Source organism: Petaurus breviceps, unplaced genomic scaffold (assembly GCF_028583685.1).
Source record: "Petaurus breviceps papuanus isolate PSGF00001 unplaced genomic scaffold, PetGlider_PUasm1.0 186, whole genome shotgun sequence".
Taxonomy (NCBI): Eukaryota; Metazoa; Chordata; class Mammalia; order Diprotodontia; family Petauridae; genus Petaurus; species Petaurus breviceps.
In genome coordinates, this window is record NW_027185798.1 from 36250606 (window position 1) to 36272584 (window position 21979).

At 39.0% G+C, this 21979-nt stretch overlaps 1 protein-coding gene across 5 annotated transcripts in view; it reads left to right on the plus strand.

Moving 5' to 3' along the window:
* Positions 1–21979, plus strand: part of TBX15 (T-box transcription factor 15) — a 169272-nt gene that overhangs the window by 98544 nt on the left and 48749 nt on the right. For all 5 annotated transcript variants that reach the window (XM_069090219.1, XM_069090220.1, XM_069090218.1 and 2 more), the window contains exons 2-3: positions 8158–8371; positions 19175–19276. In XM_069090219.1, coding sequence (XP_068946320.1) covers positions 8280–8371; positions 19175–19276 — 194 coding nt within the window. In that variant the 5' untranslated portion in view covers positions 8158–8279. The remainder of the gene's footprint in view (positions 1–8157; positions 8372–19174; positions 19277–21979) is intronic.

Here is a 21979-nt window from a genome sequence, read left to right on the forward strand (position 1 = left end):
GACTCTTCTATATGGATCATAGATTGGGAGTTAGAAGGGTCTTGGAGGCCATCAAATTCAGCTCCTTCATTTAGATGTGGAAATTGAGGAATAGGAAATTTGTTTACTTGCAGAGGATCATAGAGCCTATGTATATCAGTGGTGGGGCCTGAAAACCAGTCTCTATGATACTGAGGCCAGCTTTTCCTCCTCTGCCATATCTCATTCACATAGTGGACATTTCCAGTGATATAAATGAAATTGATTTCTTTCCTGTTTAATTTTCCTTCCCCCTGCCCCACTTATACAACATTAATCTTTTCTATTCTTGACCAGATGGAAGAATGAGATACCATGCTGTAGATTGGAATAGCATCCCATCAGAGTGGAGGTTTATGGGACCATTGGTCTAGAGCCAAAAGAGATCTCAGAAGCCATTTAGACCAGCATCCTTCCTTTACAGTTGAAGAAACTTAGGCCCCTGGAGGCCATGACTTGTCCGGATTCCCAGATAGGAAGTGCCAAAGGCAGCATTTGAACCCAGGGGCCATGACACTATTGACAGGTGCCATTTCCACAGTACTAAACTGCCTCTTGGGTCTTGCTTTCCAAGGGCAATTATATTATTGGCATTATGCTGTGTTGTGTTTCACAGAATCAAAGCCTATTTAGAGGTAGAAGGGTGTTTATAGGAACTCTGGACTAGTTCCCTCATTTTCCAGTTAAGTAGACAAAGATCTTGTGTGAGGCTAAGGGGTTGTTCCTTGTTTGACTCTGTGGTATTCCCAGTGCCTAGCAAGGACAAAGGGATAGTTAGTGGTAGAGCCAGGATTAGAAGCCAGGCTTCTTCTTTCTACTGTATCACTCAACCTCTAAGAACTTTGTGTTAAATGTTACTGTAGATGACTAAGCAGAAAAATTATTTTAAGAATACTCGATTGTGGCTTTGTGTTTTCATTACATCATATTATACAGTATAATTGTAGGCAGCATCTAACATGTTGTTCAAGCCCAAAGCTTTATTGACTGCAGCTACATCAAGGCTATGGGGGTGGGGGCTGACTGTATCATGCCTCTCCCCATAAAAGGATTGCCACTTCGTACTGTTTCTTCTTGTGAAGCAATTCACCAGAATTGCTTGTCCAATACTTCTCCCTTTATGTTGTTCTCTTAACCCTCTAATTTTTTTTGTGGGTCAAGCTGGCTTAGCCAGTTGACCTTGATCTCAGACCCCTGGACCTCTGGATTTGCAAAATAAGCCCAGCGCGGTTAAACTGAGCAGTTAAACTTGCCCAGGGTCACACAAGTAGTAAATGACAGAATTAAGATTTGAGTTCAGGTCCCCTAACTTCAAAGCCAGTGTTCTGGAAAAAAACCCAGTTATTTTCTAGATTTGTTTTTGACCTTTGGATGATAGCTGTGGATTTGATCCTTGGAATGCCTTCCCTTCCCTTCTTGCTTTTTGACTTTCCCTCACCTATTTATACCTGCTTCCCACCACCCCACCCTGTACTGTGTGGGACATTAGTGAAATTCCTTGTTTGTAGCTGGGTTGGTGTTTTTTGCTCAGTGACTAGCTCATTAATCACTGACTGATTGAACAGTGATCAATCCATTGCATTTATGAAGATAGTTAATATCTTTGAGCCACCACTCAATAAACAGGTATTTTGGCCATCTATTTACCTAGAATGACCATATGGCATTCCTATTAGTTGTGTAGTGTTTGATCATTATTGATACTCCTGCTCAGACTGTTCTCAAATCTCCCCTCCCCCATCTTTATTCTTTGTAAGAATGACAGCAGAAATCAATCTTGCTTATATAGTAGAAGGTTGGGAGGTGTTAGTATTATTTACTTCTATTTTATAGATAAAAATTAGGCCAAGGGGACACAGTGTCACACTAAAAGCCTGTGGTTAGAATTTACATCTTAGGTTGTTGGTGGTGGGGGCGGGGTGAGGGGGAAGAAGGACAAGGGTGGGGGGTAGTCTGGTTTCATGCTATGACTCGTATGATGTTTTCTGATCTCTTGGCTCTGGCTTTAATGCAGGATTCCCAAGTCCTGTTTCCTTTAACTTTAATAGCCATTTGTAACTGTCACCTCTGTTTCTGATTTCTTTACACTTCCCTTGTGAAAATTTGCTTTTTCAAGCTGTCAAACAAGACTTTCTGTGCTTTTTAGAGGTTCATTTAGAGGATGCTTTTTGGAAAACAGGAAGTGATCAATTGTCAAGAAAACAAATAATTGGGAAACACAAAAGTCTAACATTCTGGGCAAGCACCCAGATATGACTTTGGTTCAAACTGTCAGCTTGGTATCTGAATCTGGGTTAGTCACTCATAAAAGCAGTGATACAATGCATTTGGTACCTTTCTTTCAGCCTTTGTAACAGCTGGTACTTAAGTCACTGCTAGGGTTGTTATATGACAATGTAGCATAGTGGAAAATTCACTAGACTTGGCATTAGAAGGAATGGGTTGGCTTTCTGGTCATGCCACTGGATGGTTGCATGGCTATAAACAGATCACTTAATCTTTTTGGATCTCTGTTTCTTGATCAGTAAAATAGGGCTTGAGAGGTCACATGGTGTAGTGGATAGAGGGTCACTCTTGGGGCAAGGAAGAACTGGGTTTGAGTCCTGCCTGTTATATAAACTGGCTGGGCAAGTCACAACCTCTCAGTTCCCTGGGCACTTCTCTAAAGCTACAAATTGCAGAAAAGGTGTCAGCCTGAATTGGGAGATGGAGAGTCTCATCATTGAGTTCCCAATATCAACGAAATCACAGGCCCAAGCCCTATCCTCCTAAAATGGGACAAATGATTCATCAAATGTGTTTAAGTGACTGTTAAGTGCCAAACACTTTGCTAGGTATTAATGAAACAAAGAACAAAAGTGAAAATCTTCCCTGTCCTTCAGAATCTCATATTCTATCTATCTATATCACAATGTCACTTTCAGGAAAATGCTTGGTAAATCATAACATGTTAGATGAAGAGGAGTGATCATTATCATGGTTGTTCCAATTTGATTGATAAGAATTTTATGGTCTTGTTAATGTCATGGCAATTCTATTAGTGAATTATAATTTTCTTTTCATGATTTAATTTTAATGATTATGTTATAGTGTGGTTGGGAACTCATGGATCAGCCTCACCAGTGTGACATTCAGGTCAATTCAATTCAATTTGAGTTCAGTTCAGTTCAATTCTATTTTACAAGAACTAGATGAGGGGACAAAATTTTAAAAAAAGTTTTGCTGTAATAGAGTAGGGAGGTATGCAACACAAAAATAACTCACATAAAATATAGGCATACTTTGCATAGCATTTCTCTGAGTGATGTAGCTTTCTGACCTTGTAGCCACTGTCCTCCATGCCTTGATTGCATGCCACTCTCAGTCTTAGAATCCCTAGCACCATTGAAAACTCAGTCCAAATGCTACCTTCCCCATGAAGCCTTTTCTGATTCTTCCAGATGTTATTGCTAGCTTCCTTATGTGGCAATAAATTACTTTATTTTGAATATACATTTCTGTTAACTTATCTGCATTCATTTGATAATTCTCAAGTAGAAGGCAAGTTCCTTGAGGAAAAAGGACATTTTCATTTTTGTTTTTGTATCTCTGACTCTTGACACAGCTTCTGGTATATAGTAGGAAGATTGAATGAATGCTTGTTAAATCAAATTGCATTTCTAAATAATATCATTAATGACATTATAAATAAACATCACCTTAAGGCTGTAAACTTCTACTGTAACATCATTCATTGATCATTCCTGTGGAATTAGGTGCCCTATAATGATGCTTTACCTAATGATGACCTTTCACAGAACTCATTAACAACATTAGTCAATGTGTGTATATACATATATATGTATGTATGTATGCATGTATGTATGTATGTACAACATGAGCAGTGTCTAAGAGTAGTACAAATATATGCAAGGTTTAGGGATGAGGATAGGGATAAGTTTTTTCTTTGTTATAGAGAACTTGTGGGTGAAGATATTCCCTCCACCAACAAAGGTTGGCAATTCTTTGCAAATTATAGTCCTATGGAGTTGCCTGAACACTAAGATGAAGGAAAGATAATTTCTAAATTGAATTGTGTGTGTAAGGAAGGGGATATCAGCAATGACTTCATGACCCTTGGACTGGTCTTGAAGGATGACTATAGGATTTCAGCCAAAATGGGAAGCAGCAAAGGGAAAGGGCATATATCCAAAAGCTCAAGAGCCACTTCCTACACAAAGTCTTTGCTGAGGTCTCCAGTGGCCAGGGTTTCCTCCCTCCAGTCAGCTTCTATTTACCTTGTCCATATTTTGTATAACCTATATGTGTATATGCTGTTTCCTCCAATAGAATGTAAATTCCTTGAGAGCCGGGGCTGTTTCACTTTTGTCTTTGCATCCCTAATTCTTATCACAATGATTGGAACATGTGACATGTTTAATTAATGCTTGTTGATTGATATCAGTTATAGGGAGATAGTATGAACAAATGCGTTGGTGCCCAGAAAACACCCGGTGACATCAAAGAGGATGGAAAGTAATTTTATTTGACTAGAATACAGAGTATGTGAAAATTGAAGGGAAAGGGATTAGAATGAAACAGTGAAAAATAAGATGGTACTGATTATATAATGCTTTGAATAGGACTTGTCTAAGTTTCCCCCATTTTTAAGATTAGAAAACACCTTATAACAAATCTGAAACTAATTACAATAAGAGACAGCTTGGTAGCCCAATGCATAGAGGGTTGGACATGGAATCAGAAAGGTCTGAGTTCAAATCCTACTTCAGATCCTTATTAGTTGTATGACCTTGGGTCACTTATACTCCTCCAGTTTCATCCTCTGTAAAATGGGCATAATAATAGTACTCATCTCAACTGGGTTGTTATGGGGTCCAAAAGAAGGAAAGCATTTCTTTTTAGCACTTGCTATGTACCAGGCCTTGTGCTAAGAGTTACAAATGTTATCTCATTTGTTAATAAGAATATATGTATGTATATATATATATATGTGTGTATGCATGTGTGTGTAAGCATAAACACACACATATACATAAACCCACACATATACTCTTTGCAAACCTTAAAATGTTATATAAATGTTAACTGTTACTAGATAGCATTATTTGGTTTAACAAAGTCCATACATAAGGTGAAAAGTCCAATTTTTTTCCAGTAATAGTTAAAAAATGCAAAAGTTACATTGATATACTGTTGGATATATGCATGGCAGCACTCTGGCAAAACAGAGTAACAAAAGGGGCATAGAGTCCGTGTTCTGAATGTAAAGTCCATCGGGTCATTTTTTTTTTCCAATGAGGGAGTGTGATCTGTAGACAGAGTGGAAACCCAGTAGCCAAGAATATTTGGTTTTATTCCCAGTGTAGGGAGGTAAATTACTTCATCTGAAAATGGCCTTCACTCTGATATAAATACAACTTGCAAGTGACTAGGTATCTGTCGCCCACTAACTGGGGACTTCTTCAGTTATTATCACATATTCAGCATTAGATTAGATGTGATCTTTTTATATTGTTCTGGTTGTTCCATTTGTATTATTTTTTCCAGCTAAGTTATAAATTCCTTGAGGACAGGGGCATAGCATGTATATCAGGAACTTGTCACCCCTTGTCTAGACCATTGTGACAGTCTTTTTTTTTTTTAAAGCAATTGGAGTTAAGTAACTTGCTCAAGGTTACACAGCCAGTTATTTCTGGGTGTGGTGCTGAGTATCTGAGTCCAGATTTGATCCCCAGGTCATCTCAACACTGGGGCCGGTGCTCTTACTCGCTGTGCTACCTGGCCACCCCTACCATTGTGACAGTCTTTTAACTGCTATCTGCTTCCATTTTCTCTCCCTTTTCCCAATCCTGCTCACACAAAATAATCTTTCCCTTTCACAAGTCTGACTGTGTTACTCCAAAAACTTCAGTGGCTCCTGATGACCTCTAGGATAAAATTCAAGCTGCTCATCCTTTCATTTATGACCCATTATGCATTCTGCCTCCATCCTACCTTTCTAGCTTTATTTCCCATTCTTCATGCTCTCAAAATTCCAACCCACATAGACATAGTTCTATGAATTTGACATGCCACCTTTCACCTCAGTTGGTATATCCTCATTTTTGGAATGTAGTCCTTCCTTATCTCTGCACTTCAGGGTTCTTATCTTCCTTCAAGTCTCAGCTTGGTTGCTAGTATGTGTGTGTGTGTGTATATGTGTGTGTGTGTGTGTGTGTGTGTATATGTGCACCCACAATCTTTCCTTATTCTCTCCTATCAAAGTGTTCTCTTCCTTCTCAAATATTGCTTTTTTTCAATCTCCCCTTCATATCCATTGTTTCCTACCTTCTGTTACATTTATATGACTTCACACTCTTTCTCCTCCCTCCTCCTCCCTCCCCCAGAGGACCTACATTCTCAGCTGGAACTAGATGGGCAGCCTTGGGTTCCTGGTTCCCAGAAGCCCTCATTTGAGGACACTGTGGGTTTGATTTTCTTTGTTACTCTCTGTGTAGCTTCTCTAATAAAGCTGTCTCTGATATGTTGTAGCTTGTATACTGTAAAGGTTTAATTTGGCCATCCAGCATTGAAATTGTTTTGGGAAATGGAGTGGGGAACCTGAACTAGGAAGCAGAAAAATATCCACCTTCATGCTCTAAAGTACATCCCCACATGGGTGCTTACAAGTCAGGGGTTAGGAAACCTCAGGTTCAGTCTTTAGGTCTGACACTTGTTAATTGTGTAGTCTTGAGTCTTAGTTTGCTTATCTACAAAATGAGAATTTTTTTTTTAATGGAGAAATTAGTACTTGTACTATCTACCTCAGAAGTTGTTGCCAAAGTTAGTGGAGTTCTGGAATTGGAGTCAGGAAAATCTGAGTTCAAATGCTGACCCAGACACTTAGTGTGTGATTTTAGGCAAGTCACTTAACCTCTTTGTCTCAGTTTCCTCATTTGTAAAATGAGGATAATAGCACTTAACTCACTGGGAGTCAGTATATGTAAAGGAGATAATATATGTAAAGTACTTTGCAAACTCCAAAAGCATTGTACAAATGTTAATTGTCATTATTGTGGAAAGCACTTTGTAACTCTTGAGATAGTCTATTATTTAAATTATTGTTATTGAAAAATGCTGAGATTCTCTGGCCATTGGGGAGTAACATTGTCCTGAACTGCCCATTCTTTACATTTTACCACAAATCAACTCTGCTATTAAGCTTGACCCCAGCCTTCTCCACCCAGTGATTTTATTCCCTCAACTTCTCTTCATCAGCACAGATGAGACTGTCAGAAGAGGAAAAGGCCATCTGGCTCAGCATGCCGGCTTTTTATTTGGTTGCTTTCAAACCCACCTTCCTGTTTTAGGCCCCCCTCCTCTCTCCTCATACTTCAGAAACCAATCTAGGTGTCTCCTGAACTCATTTATACCCTTTGTTTCAACAGCCTTCCTGGGTAACTAATTCCATATGTTTATTGCCCCCTTTGCCTTGCAACAGCCAACCATCCTTTCTTCATCAAAAATGACCTTATTGGACTTCCCGGAAAGGTCATTCTCCAAGAAAATAGAAGTTATACAAGCAGATACGATACATAGGATGTCTGAAGACCCTGGAGCATCCTATGTTCTATGGATGTTCAGCACATTAAGCTTGGGGTGGGGGATAATGTGTAGAGGAGCTAATTTATCCATACTGGCCTAGGTTAGGATGCAATTCAGCAGGATGCAAGAGGATTCTGTGTGTGTCCTCCCTGTCCCATCCCCCCCCCCCCCCCCCCCCCCCCTCACCTCCGATGGTAAAGTGTCTCTTCCTATTTTCAAATCAATTTAAACTTTTCTTTTGATTTGTATTTAATTGCTTACCCCATGCCCTGTGCTTCATCCTTTCCAACACAATGACATTAGCTACTCTTTATATCTTGTGATGTGGGCAATTTTGTTCAGCTGTTGCTAAAACTTACTAAAATGCCAGATGTCATGTTAGAAACACGAAACCTGAAACTAGGCCATAAATTATAGCAACAGACCATAAAAAATATTCTGAGTGCTGTGCTATGGAGCTTCCCAATTTCTTTTATTCACCTCTCCTTTCATTCCCCCCATCACAAGACAAGGCCATGAAAACTTCTCACCTCTGGTTTGGTGTTTGTTTTGCAGATTCGGAGCAGAGCACTGGTTCAGACACGGAGGTACTTACAGAGCGGACATCTTGCTCCTTTGAGTCTCATCCTGATCTTACATCAGGTGCTCCTGGTCCCCCACCTCCCCCCATTTCATCCATGGAGGAGATTCAAGTTGAGCTCCAATGTGCTGACCTCTGGAAAAGGTTCCATGACATTGGGACAGAGATGATCATTACCAAGGCTGGCAGGTAAGGACACTCCAAGGGTATCATGGCTGGGCAAAACAAACAAATGACCCAGGAGGAAAAGAAGGAGCATTTTTCACTTATTAGATTGTGGTTGGTATGTGGTAACATCAATGAGATATAAAGCATCAAGTATGTAGCTGTTCAATTTCTCCAGGCCTGTTTTCTAATCTGCACAATGGTTTTCTAATCTGCACAAAGGTAAAACTAGATTGTTAAATTTTCTTCCAGATGTAAAACTCTTAAGACTGACCTCCATTTTTCTGCAGTAGAATTTTTTGTTTATTATTTCCTATTATTCCTGTTTTTATTATCATTCTAATGATTGTTTTTAAGGGGAACAACTCAGCATTAACTACATTAATACTCACAAGTACTCCTTAACCTTCAGGTATAATTGTAGTTTAGTTTAGTTGTTTTATAACAACCTAAGGGTAGATTTCTGAAGCAAGTATGTATTTCTGTAGTCATTTTTTTGGTGAATTGGTGTAGACACATCAATTTGGAGTAGTTTCATATTTCTTTCATATTTGTTTTGTAATGAAAGACCATCCTTAAGAAAAATTACAGTTCTCATTCTAAAGATCAGAAGGTCATTGATTTAGAGTTAAAAGGTTTAGAGATTATCTAATCGAATCCCCTCATTTTAAAGATGAGGACAATGAGGTAGGAAGGGTGATGAATGACTTGCCTTAGGTCATATGAATAGTAAATATCAGGGGTAGGATTTGAACACAGGTACTCTGACTCAGGACTGAAAAACACTGAACACACACATATACACATACACACACACACCCCTTTGACTGATTCTAGAACCACTGGACACTCCAGAAAATTCACTGCCACACACAGTTATTCCTTCCATAGAGGTTCATAATAAAAATAAACCCAATAAAAAAAGTCACAGACACATCAGATAAACATATTGGCTATACATTTGCTTTGTATTTCTTTTTTGATGCCTCTCCTCTTCCTGCTGAAATTTGCAGTAGTTATGTTACCATAAAAAGTTTTTTAGAAGAAGCAAGCTTGGAGATGTAAAAAGAAAAGAGTGCGTTGCTATGTTGATTACCATTTGATTCAATTCAATAAACATTTATAGAACATCCACCATGTGTCAGGCATTGTTAATTGCTGGAGATATAAATGCAATCCAGAAATAGTCCCTGTCTTCAGGGAACTTACATCCCACTGGGAGATACTACACATATACAGATAACTAAATGCAAATTCTGTACAAAATAATTGCAAAGTATTTGGGGGAATAGGTGGAAAGAGCACTAAAAAATTTTCTGGAATATCTCATGTAAGAGCTGCCACAAGGATAGCTTATGCAAAGGCAGAATATAGAATATCATTTATGGAGGATTGTAAATATGCCAGTTTGAATTTAGTGTAGAATATGGTGGGGAAGGAAGGTGAAATCAGTCTGGAATGGTAGGTAAAAATCAGATTGTGGATTGTCAGATAAGTTTATATTTTATGCTAGAGGCAATTGGGAGTGAGTAAAGCTTCTTGAGGTGGAGAGTGAGGTGATCATATCTGTGCTCAGCAATATTAATTTAGCAACTATGCAGTGGGTGGATTGGAGGGAGTAGAGACTGGCGGTAGGAAGGCTAAGTAGGAGGTTTTTATAATAGGTGGGTGAGAGATGAGAATCTGAATTAAGGTGATAGATGTGTGAGTTGAGAGAAAGAGATAGATTTGAGAAATGTGAATATACAATTGATAATGTTCAGCAACTTGCTATTTATGGGAGTGAGATAAAGGAAAGAATACAGCATGACTCAGGTTGTAGACATGGGCAACTAGAAGGATAGTTATCTTTCATTGAAATAAGGAAGATTGGAGGAGGAATAGGGTTAGTGAGGAAAGCTGGCAAAGTCATTTTAGACATGTTGAATTTGATATGCCCATGGGATATTCAGTTGAAAGTGTTTAGCAGGCAGTTTGTCGTGGGAGATTGACATTCAAGAGAGAGATGAAGGTTGCATATGTAGATTGAAAGTCACCTACAATATTGAACCTATGGAGCTAATGACATCACCAAGAAGGAGAATGTAAAGATGGAAGAGAAGAGGTACTGGAAGAATCATGGGGTTCACCCATGAAGAGATGGAGGCACCGATGATGACTCAACAAAGAAGACTGAGGTATGATCAGACAGGTAGGAGAACCAGAAGAGATCAATGTCAGGGAAGGGAGAGTGATTCAGAAGAGAGTGATCAACATAGTCCAAAGTTACAGAGACATCATGAAGGACAAAGATTAGATTTAGCAGTTAAGAGACCCCTGATAACCTTGGAGAGAGCAAGTAAAATTTGTGCACCATTTATCTGATGGTGGAATAGGAGTTTTCCATAGTGGCTATCCCATATTTATACCACAAATTGAAAGGTAAGTACAGGGACCAGAAAAGTCTCTCACTACAGTTACAGGGAGCTAATGGTATAGTTGATAGAGTTTGGTAGCTGGAGACAAAGTAGACCCAAGTTCAAACCCTGCCTCAGATACTTGCTACCTGTGTGACCTTGGGTAAATTATTAAACCTCTTTCAACCTCAGTTTCCTCATCCATAAAATAGGGTAATACCAATATCTGCCTCACTGGATTGGTGTGAGGATCAAATGAGTGATGTATGTAAACCACTTTGCAAATCTTGAAGTACTATACAAATACTAGCTATTAATATTATATTTCAAAGTGTTGTCAGGAAGACACTTTGTAAACCCCTGTGAATCTTAAAGCACTACATAAATGGGAATTATCCTCCTCATCAACATCTTTGTTTTTAGCTGGAAGGGTGAGCAACTAAGACAGTGTAGGGTTTGACAAAGTCAGAATCAAAGCTTTTCAAGTACTTCTGTATGTATGATACTGAAAATGATACCCTAACCTGACATTTCAAAGGACTAATTTCCCTCAGGATGCAGAACAATATCCTGAGAAGTTGGGTTTATATTTCTGACCTTGAATTTCCACACCTAGTCATAATGCCCCATGGAATTGTCCTTTCTGAGGAGTGAGTGAGATTGGTGCTTGTAATTCATATGTAGTTGAGATTTACTAAATGCTATTTTTATATCAACCCTGTTATGTATGTTTATTAAAATTTTACAGTTCAGGAAATTTTCTCAGAGAAGTTAATTGACTTGTTCATGACTGTACAACCAGTTAATGTCAGAGCTTTGATTTAAACTTAAGTCTATTTGACTTCAAGAACAACATTTTTTTCCACTATATCACACAGCTACTTAAAGAGCAAAGTGCAGTAGAATTAGGGTGGTAGAACAGGGGTCACATGAATCACTGGATTTAGAAATAGAGGGAACTTTTAGTTCTTGGCCTGGGGTTGAGGAAGAGGGCATTCTAGGTTCAGATAATAGTGTAAACATAGGCCCGGGCATGGGAGAAGGTATGACGAAATCAGAATAAGTAGTATTGTTTGACTGGAGTGTTGAATTTGTGAAATAGAGCATGTCCTTTGCCATAAATATTGATGTTCCTACTGATGCCTGCATAGAAACTCCAATATTGAAGAAAAATTTCCACTTTCTTGGAATTTTATTTGGACAGTTACTATTAACTTTCATCTTTCATGCCTTCTGATCATTTCCCCTTTCTCATAATTTTATTTTTTCATCATATTCTATTAGCACCAAAGTTCCAGCATTAATTTTTCTTGGAGACTGCATGACTTTTGGGCTTGTTAATATCAATCTGACTTTTCCTATAACCTAGTCAAAACTTATGTTGGCTCACAATCACTGAAGAACTTTTCCTTTGCTTTCACTAAAAGAAAAAGAGATCAGCACCATGGACAGAGGCTGTGTTGGGGACAGATGGGTTTGGGAGACCAAAAAACTGGCCCAAATTAGCCACAAAATTAAAATCAAACCCAAAGCTCTTGTTGTGGAGTGTAAAGGTTCACTTAACTCCACAAGGATGGTTTCACTTGCTATGCTATGGTATAGGGGAGAGAAAAAGAAAAAAAAAGCAGTTTTTGTCAAATTGCTAGATGGGTGGATTCTTTGTATTGAGAAGTAGTTGGTGGACCCGCAGTGGGTGCCTGGGTCTAATCTTGGATCTGACTTTTACTACCATGTAGTATAACCTTGGATAAACTACATAATCTCTGTAGGCCTCAGTTTCTTCATGTGTAAAATGGGAATAATAATACTTTTACTAACTTCACTGCAGGGTTGTAGTGAGGAAGCCACTTTAAAAAATTCAAACTGCTGTATAAATGTGTGCTGTTATTTTTATATTGATCTAAGAAGTTAGAATTAATAGAATTTTTAGATCTGAAAGGGGCCTTAGAACTTATTTAATCCTTCTTATTTTACATATGAAGAAACTTTTCCCTGAGGTCACAAAATTAATGGCAGAACTGAGACTTTAGATCTTTTGACCAGTGTTCATTCTACTACACCATGCTTTGAATTCAGTTTTAATGAACTACTTGTAGAGTTGACAATTATGTTTTCTGAATAGGATATTCAACTGGGAAGGAGAATCTAGTTCAGTTCTGACCTTCATAGGATCATAGATCTGGATCTGAAAGGGACCTTAATGGTCACTTGGTTTAACCACTTCATGTTCTAGATGAGTAAACAGAGACTTAGAAAGTATAACCAATTAATTCAGCGTCACTCAGGTAGTGAGTGGCAGAGCTGTATTGGAACCCATGTATGCTTACTTCAAATACAACATTCTATCCATGATGACACACCCTGTGTCACACCCTCATCCTACCCCTTGGAACTTTGACACACCTGCTCAGTATACCAACTCCCTGGCATGGACCATTTGTGTGTTCTGATTACAGTATGTTCCTTTTCCCTCTCCTAATCCTTGATTTGGATTCTTCATCTCATCTTGGATCTTTTTCCAGATTCCCCCTTTCAGGCATCTTTCCCCAAGATATTAAGATTAGTGGAAATAACTCCACATTGGGAGCTATGAGACCTATTACTCTGAATTCTGCTACTTAACTTGCTGTGTAACTTTTAGGAAATTGCAGTTTGTTCCTCCGGCTCTTCATCTGTGAAATGGAAACAATATATTTTACCTACTTCATATTGCATGAAAATTCTTTGAAAAAAGTTAAAAGCACTACATGAATGTAGGTATTATGAGCCTTAATATTCTTTCTCCTATGTGAATTCAGATACAAACTTTCCAGGTGATTGTATGGTCTGTTGAACTGCAGTGCTTCTATCATTTACAAAAGACAAAAGGTTCTGGACTTGATCTCTCATTGCCAGGAACTGGCAGGAATGAACTCTGGACACTACTAGTTGAAGTTACTGTTAATATTTCCATCAAAGCTGATTTTCTGCTCATTTATAATATCTTTAATTAGGATAAATAATTAGATCTTCCACTTAATATTCCTGTCACCTTGGGAAAATCATTTTCCCTTTGTGGTGGTCCTCAGTTAACTCACATATAAAAGGAGGAGCTTTGGTTGGAGGGTCTCTTCCAGTTTTAAATTCTATGACAACCATAGAATTTTGGAGCTAGGAGGGATTTTAAGCATGATATTATCCACCTTCTCCATTTTATAGGTGAGGTGGCTGCAGCAGGAGTGACTTTCCAATAACACAGTGATATTAAATGGCATATGTAAAACCAGAATTCAGATCTTCTGAGGTCCACTTTTGCCTTTTTTCTATTGTACAGTGTGATCTCTTTCAAATCAGTTATTCTTAATTTGATAACTTGTAGTGAATTTGAAGACACTGGCTGGTAGTTGTGATGTACCAACACCAAATTTTCTTTGAACAGGGTATTTTTAAATAAATAAAAAAGAACAATCCTCACCAAGTGTGTAGATATATAGCTCTAAGGGCAGCTTGGTGGTATAGTGGATAGAGCACCAGGCTTGGGTCAGGAAAACTCATCTTCATGAATCCAGCCTCAGACACTTATTAGTTGTGTGATGCTGGGCAAGTCACTTAATCCTGCTTCCCTCAGTTTTCTCATCTGTAAAATCAACTGGAGAAGAAAGTGGCAAACTACTCCAGTATTTTTGCCAAGAAAACTCCAAATGGAGTCATGAAGAGTCAGATATAACTGAAAAACGACTGAACAACAGATAAATCTGTGTGCTTTGTGAATGTTTTAGAAAGCAGGAAAAAGGAAAGTTTCTTGAATTACAGATCATAGGATTGTAGATATAAAGTTGGAATGAATTTCAGGCTATACAGGCCAACCTTATTATTATTATTATTATTGCTTTTTGGAGGGCAATTGGGATTAAGTGACTTGCCCAAGGTCACATGGCTAGTTTTTGTGTTAAGTGTCTGAGGCCAGATTTAAACTCAGGTCTTCCTGACTCCAGGGCTGGTGCTCTATTCACTGCACACCTAGCCATTCTCCCCCCCCCCCGCCATTATTTTATACATGAGAAAATGAAACACATGGGAGTGATGTGACTTGTCCAATGTTACCCAGAAAGTAAGTGACTTAGCAGGAAGGTTTGGACATATTGTATTTATTCTTTTTAATAGCCATAAAAGATATCTCAATCAATCAAAAGACATTTCTTCAATCACAGCTGCCAGGCACTATGCCAAGTGCTAGGGATACAAAGAGGAAAGTTAATTTCTGCCCTCAAGAAACTATAATCCTAATGGGAGAGACAACATACATACAAATAAATAATACCAGATATATACAAAATTAATATAAGATAGTAAGTCCTGTGCTAGCTTCTAAATATAATGAATCCTATAATGTATGTTCGAGCTGTTTCTGTAGTGATGCCACTTGGTTTCCTCCATAGAGTCCTCCTCTGATGCCTTATTATAGTGTGGAGGCAACTTTGTATTCTTAAAGGTTATGCCAGCAAAACTCCATTCTGACTAGTTTTATAAATGTAGAAAAGTTTCAAGTGTGGGCCCAGCAATGGTTTGTATCTATTGTACCATTCTAGCTAAGTTTATTGAGCCTTGTCAATAGAGTATTTATTGGCTAAGAATCATTAGATGAATTATTTTGGCCACAGCAACTTGGAAAGGCACTAGCTAAAATATAGAGGGATTGTAATCTGCAATACGGGCAGGAGTACCCACACTGATAATGTCAAAGATCTATTTTTTTACTTAAAATTTAATTTAAAATTTTTTTTAGCTTAATGAGCATATACATGCAACCAAAATCAACATATCTCTATACTAAGTAAATAAAAAAGATGTAAGTGAACCAAAAATTTCTATTAAGTATAGTCAAAGATTTTGTAATGTATCAAAAGGACAGTGGTTTTGTATGGAGATGTTCACACCGCTTGTGACCAATGGCATGCAGCTACAAAATGGCTGATTGTAGTCAGGTGTTCAGTTCATATCCATGAATATGAACTCAGACCATAGAGAACTTAATTTAATGTTTTTTTTTAATTAATTTTTTTTGTTCAGATCTGTGCTTTTTTTTTTTTTTCCATATAAGGGAACCAACAGTGAGAAAACTCCCTTGACTAGTAGTGATTTGTATGAAAGTTTGTATGGAAATTTATTGTCTTAGAGGGTTACCTGGGAGCATTTAGATGTGAAGTGATTTGTCTAAGCCCTCACAGTCCATATAGTTCAGAGGTAGAACTTGAGCCAATAGTAAGCATTTACTATGTACCAACTATGTGATAACTCCAAGTCTAGCTATCAATGGCATCCTATGGCATCCCATAACAATGATAAATGATAGCTAGTATTTACATAAAGCTTTAAGGCTTACAAAGCACTTTACAGCAACATTGAGAAGCAGGGGCTTTTATTATCATCATTTTACAGATGTGGACACTGAGGCAGATAAGGTTAAGTTATTTGCCCAAAGCCATACACCAGTAAGTGGTGTAGACATAGCTGATATTTATATAGTACCTTTAATTCTTACGATGCACTTGATTCTCACAACCTCCCTCTGAGGTGGAAAGTTTAAGTATTTGTATCCTATTTTACAGATGAGGAAACTAGGTGGGCAATAGTCACACAGCAAGTGACAGAGTAGAGATTTAAGCTTAGATCCATGACTCCAGACCTAATACCCTTTCATAGGAATGTAAACACTCCCACAAAACTCATTCATCCTTTTCCTGCCTAGCTCCTGAATGGGTTCTGTATGATAAAAGGTCAGTGTTTTTCTTGCTGCTTGTGGTTCTCGGAAGAATGGTGTGCTTGATTCTGAGGTTTCTGAAACTTAATCCTCCTCAGGGGCCGCTTCCTCCCCCACCTTTCTCCAGTGATGGGAGGAGTGGTAAAATGCCACATCCTGATGTTGCTTGGTTTGTCAAGTTTAACAAGCCACTGTGGCTGAAGCAGGGACTGCTCGAGTTCACTCCCCATTGATTCCAATTCAGCTTTGCTCTTCCCCTGATGCACACGCTGACAGTCAGAAGGTCATTAGCAAGACATATTTTCTGACAGTTTTATGCTTCTTCTTAAGTTTTGATAGCACTTTGGTTAAGAGAAAGGGATGTTGTTGCCTTCTTTACTTCCTCTCCTTCCTCAAGGGACCATTTAGAATGAGACTTTCTTTTTTTAATTATTTTTTAAATTATTTTTTTGGAGGGGAGAAGGTGGGACAATTGGGGTTAAGTGACTTGTCCAAGGTCACATGGCTAGTAAGTGTTAAGTGTCTGAGGTCAGATTTGAATTTAGGTCCTCCTGACTCCAGGGCCAGTGTTCTATTCACTGCACCACCTAGCCAGCCCAGTAGATTCAGCATGTCTGTTGAGCAGCTCCCAAATGTTGCAATGAAAATAACAGCAGCAGCAGCAGCAACAACAACCAATTGGATTTCGCATTTATATAGCGTGCATTAGTTCACAAAATGCTTTCCTCAGAATCACCCTGGGAAGCAGAGAGGGTAAATATCATTATCTCCACTTTTCAGTCAAGAAAACTAAGGCTTACATGTGATAAGTGAGTTACCCATGGTCACACAGATAGTTAATGGCACAGGCAGTATTGATCCAGGTTCAGTCCTCTTTCCTCTCCATTTCACCACATCAAATGTTCAAGGCATTCTAGTGGATACAAAGACACCATTCTTGTCTTCAAGGGGATTTTAATCTAGTGGACAGGATGAGACTAACACACGTAAAAAGATGGACAACATCTAACCCAAATTAAGACTTACCAAGGAAATCCTAAATTATGAATAGTTCAAAGAATAAATAATACAAACAATAATTGCATGAAAGAAAATGGTAATGATGAAAAAAATTACATCCCTATTTCTGGGATATAGCTGAAGCAATCATCAGGGAAAATATATGCATATAAAAACATGCATTACAAAAAGAGGATTAATGGACTGAATATGCATCTTAGAAAAGATAGCATCACATTATACAATATAATGTGTGACCCATGAGAAGTACAGATACTAAAGGTTATAGAATTTTGGAGGCAGCTCTGGTTAAAAAAATCATAATGCAGTGAACCTTGCAAAGATGATAGTAAGGGGCAGTAAATGGTTGTCTAGTCTTTTCACATTGACTAAGCATGGTAATCCAATGTAATGATGACGATTCAAACAGTACAAGTCAAAACCCAACCAGATTCTTTATGTTTAGTGATAGAATAATGGCTTATTTTCCACCTGGAAATAGTGAGGAAAGAGACTACTCAAGGTTGGGGGCATTGCATTTGAGGAAGGGTATTGACTGCATTTGCCCCAGGTACCAGTATTCCTAGCTCTTACTCTGTTGTGAAAGGGAAAAATATGAAATGCTGCAAATCCTTATCAATTGCTGGAGTAGGAACAAAAAGTGATTAGTGATAACGTAACCCAGTATTTTAGCTTCTGCTAACTAGAGTTGCATCAAGAATAACAGGATATTTTCATGTGAGTTGGTAGGTCTTAGTCATAAAAATTGTAAAACAAGGCTGAAGATATTGGGATGCACATCCTAAACTAAAGTATGTTCAGAAAAAGGTTACCAGGATGGTAAGTAGATTGGAGATTATGCTATATGAAGACTGATGGAGGAGCTAGAGATGGTTCACTTGGAGAAGAGAAGGCTCAAGGATGGTAAAGGAAAGGATGTTAGGTATCATGGGCTTTTAAGTGTTTGGTTGTAGATCAGGAATTAGATTTGGTCTGCTTGACCCCAGACACTGGAATATGGAGCAATGGGTAGAAGTTGCAAGGGGGCAGATTTTAACTCCATACAAGAAAAAAAAGTTCTGAAGCCAAGTTGTCAAAAGATGACTGCTTCAGGAGGCAGTGAGTTCCCCATCACTGGAAGTCTTTGAATAAGGGAAGGATAACTACTTGATGGGGATATCATAAATGTTAAATGAGATGCTTTGATTCTATAATTTCAAATGAGTTGTTTACCAGCATTCTCCAAGGCTTAAAGGACTAAATGAGTGTAATTAATGCTATAGTTATTTTTTTTATTTTTTAAAGCAATTGGGGTTAAGTAACTTGCTCAAGGTTACACGGCCAGTTATTATTTCTGGGTGTGGTGCTGAGTATCTGAGCCCGGATTTGATCCAGGTCATCCCGACACTGGAGCCGGTGCTCTTACTCGCTGAGCCACCTGGCTGCCCCTAAGCAATCAGGGTTAAGTAACTTGCTCAAGGTTACACGGCCAGGTGTTTCTGGGTGGGTGCTAAGTGTCTGAGCCCGGGATTCGATCTCCAGGTCAGTCCAACACTGGAGCTGGTGCTCTTACTCGCTGTGCTACCAATGCTATAGTTATTAACGGTATTTTTTTTATTGTTGTTACCTCAGGCTTCTTGCTCACTATCTTATTACTCTGCATTTCTTTTCAATATTTCTTGCTTTCCATAGGCGGATGTTTCCAGCTATGAGAGTGAAAATTACAGGCCTGGACCCTCACCAGCAGTATTACATAGCAATGGACATTGTGCCCGTGGATAATAAGAGATACAGGTAATGAAAGCTCCATGCTGTGGAATGGTGGGCATTGTTATGTATGGTATATGGACCGTTGAGACAATTTAGCAAAACATGCTCAGTTTGCCATACAGAAAATAATGCAATAGGGAGGACATTCAAACAAGTTTCTGTAAAAAAGTCATATATGTATAACGTACGATATAAAATATCATATATATATACATATATGTAATATGAACTCATGATCATATAAGCTACGGTTGACACACGCTCTTGGCAAGGCAGAGCTATACCTAGTACCAAGCAAGTGGGGCTTTGTTCCAGGGTTCTGTTGTGGCAGGGGGCTGCTTTCTCCTTGTGAAGGCCCTCTGTGCCTCACAATCTTCCACCATGCTTGTATTTCTGCCTCCCACTTCATGGTCCCACCACTGTCACATTGCTCATCTAGGGCCTGCTTTTCTTGACTATTAGTGCTGGCTTGATTGTACCTATCCAGGGTGGACAGTCTCTATTGTGTTACTGGGCCTGGGGGCCCTTATATCACCCAAGATGCTTGAGACTAGTAGTGATAGAAAGTACATGCTGGTTTCTGCAGCAGTAGTCTTTGGGATTTTTATTTCCCCATTTCCTGCTCCCTTGCAGGGAAGGCCACCGACATGAACTGAATGTGCCCCAGGTGCCAAAATTCCTGGCTATGGCCCTGTATCAAGAGGAAGAAATATTACATATTCCAAATCCTTATAAGTGGCCAGGGAATGATGAAGTGACCTAATATCTTCCTTTAGCTTCTGCTAATTGGAGTTATAACACAATTGTATAATATGAGTGAGTGGAGCTTAGTCAAAATGCTAATGATACAAATATAGGTTTATGCAGAGTAAGAGAAGGATAAGTGATGGCCCAATAAATACCATTAACCAAGGCCAAATAAATACCTAACAAATTCCAAATAACCATATGGAGTGTTTATTCCAAGGAGGAAAGGAATTTGTCTACTTTTTTATCTCCTCAAGTTAGAGGCAAATGGTTTTGTTTACAGTAGGAGGACCTTGGATGAAACATAAAAAAGAGAGTCAGGAATATTTATTGTTATGAGTTATGAAGAAGCTAGTTGTACCAGGAGGGCCGTGATATGTATTGATAGTGGGGTACCTATGATGAAAGAATCATCCATCCTAGACATACTGGAATGGAATGCATGTTAATCAATAGCCTTCCCTAGGAGTCATTAGCAAAAGACTTGAAATCTGTTGTGTTGCATGGTTGATAGGCAGTCCTTGAGGGAGGATATGGACAAGCTGGTTTCTAGAGGTCCCTCCCAATCCTGTGCAATTTACGTTGTTTCTACTCAAGCATGGCCAGAGATCTTGACTCAGATTTAAAATAATCCCATTCTGAAACAATCAAGCCAAGTATACTTTCTTTGGCAGAACTGGGTAGTTGGGTGATGGGTGGAAATGAATGCAGCAGGATTGGTATGGTCAAACCAGTAGTTTATGATCAGCATTAGGTGAAGTTTACCAAGCTGGCTGAGGGCACAAGAGAGCTGGATGCTCTAGATCTATGAAAGGGAAACAGGAACAGCTGTGTTTGTATCTATCTACTCAATTGATCAGGACTACCAGGATAGTTTTATGTGACTGGGTGGGCTTAGTAATAAGACTTACGAGACATGGCTGAAGGCTTTAATATTCCCAGCAGTCATTCATCCTTTATTCAAAGACTTCCAGGGAAGGAGAACTCGCTACCTCAATAGACTTCTGGGAACTAGGTTCCCCAATGATGTAATCTGGGTTTCAAGCAGGGCAGCATTTGTCTCTACTTACCCCTCTCTAGAGGCAGGCAGCATGGAAGAGAAGCAAGAACAAAGAAAACTTCCACTAATCTGTGTGTCACAAGGAAGGCCCAGGAGTCAGACTCTCTTCTATACTAAGAATGGAACATTCCCCAATAGACCTGATTTTAAAGGATGCAAAAGATAATGAAGCCTAAAGGGAAGTCTGCTTTGGTGGAATTTCTTAGAATAGACCTGGTAACAAGACATAGACCCTATGCAGAGCTTCTGGGCCATCGAATTCCCCCCTCTTGTAGGAGTGTCTCAAAAATCCAGACTCAGAGCAAGGAAATAGTTAATGAGTGGGGGGCTTGGTGGTTCTTTGCACATGGCTGAGTTTTATAAGAGAATAAGGGAGAAGATGTTTTTAATAAGCAACCAGATCCTGAACAAGTGGCCAAGGGATTATCTGGTTTGCATTTGAAAGGTGAAAGGTTGCAGTAAAGTACTTTAGCCCATAGTTACACATATGGGCTCAGGATGTGTGTGTGCGCACGTGTGTGCATGCATGCCTGTGTCTGTGTGTCTGTGTGTGGATGTGTCTACATGCATGGCCATGGGAGGGGGAGGGAAGGGAAAGGGAACATTAAGAATGTTCCCTCCTGAGGAGCTATAGCTTTGTTCAGTAACCCCAAGTCCCTCTCCACCTCAAATATTCCTTTACTTTTCTCTCTCTTTTTCATTTTCTCCAATATTTGAATTCTCCTCTTCCTTTCTTCCTCTCTCACCCCATCCTTCCCTTCCTCTCTTCCCTCCCTCCTTTCCTTCCTCTCTCCCTTCCTTCTTTTCTTCCTTCCTCAATCCACCTTCCTTCCCCCTCCCTTCTTTCCTTCCCTCCTCTCTCTCCCTTTTCCTTTCCTTCCTTCCTTCCTTCCTTCCTTCCTTCCTTCCTTCCTTCCTTC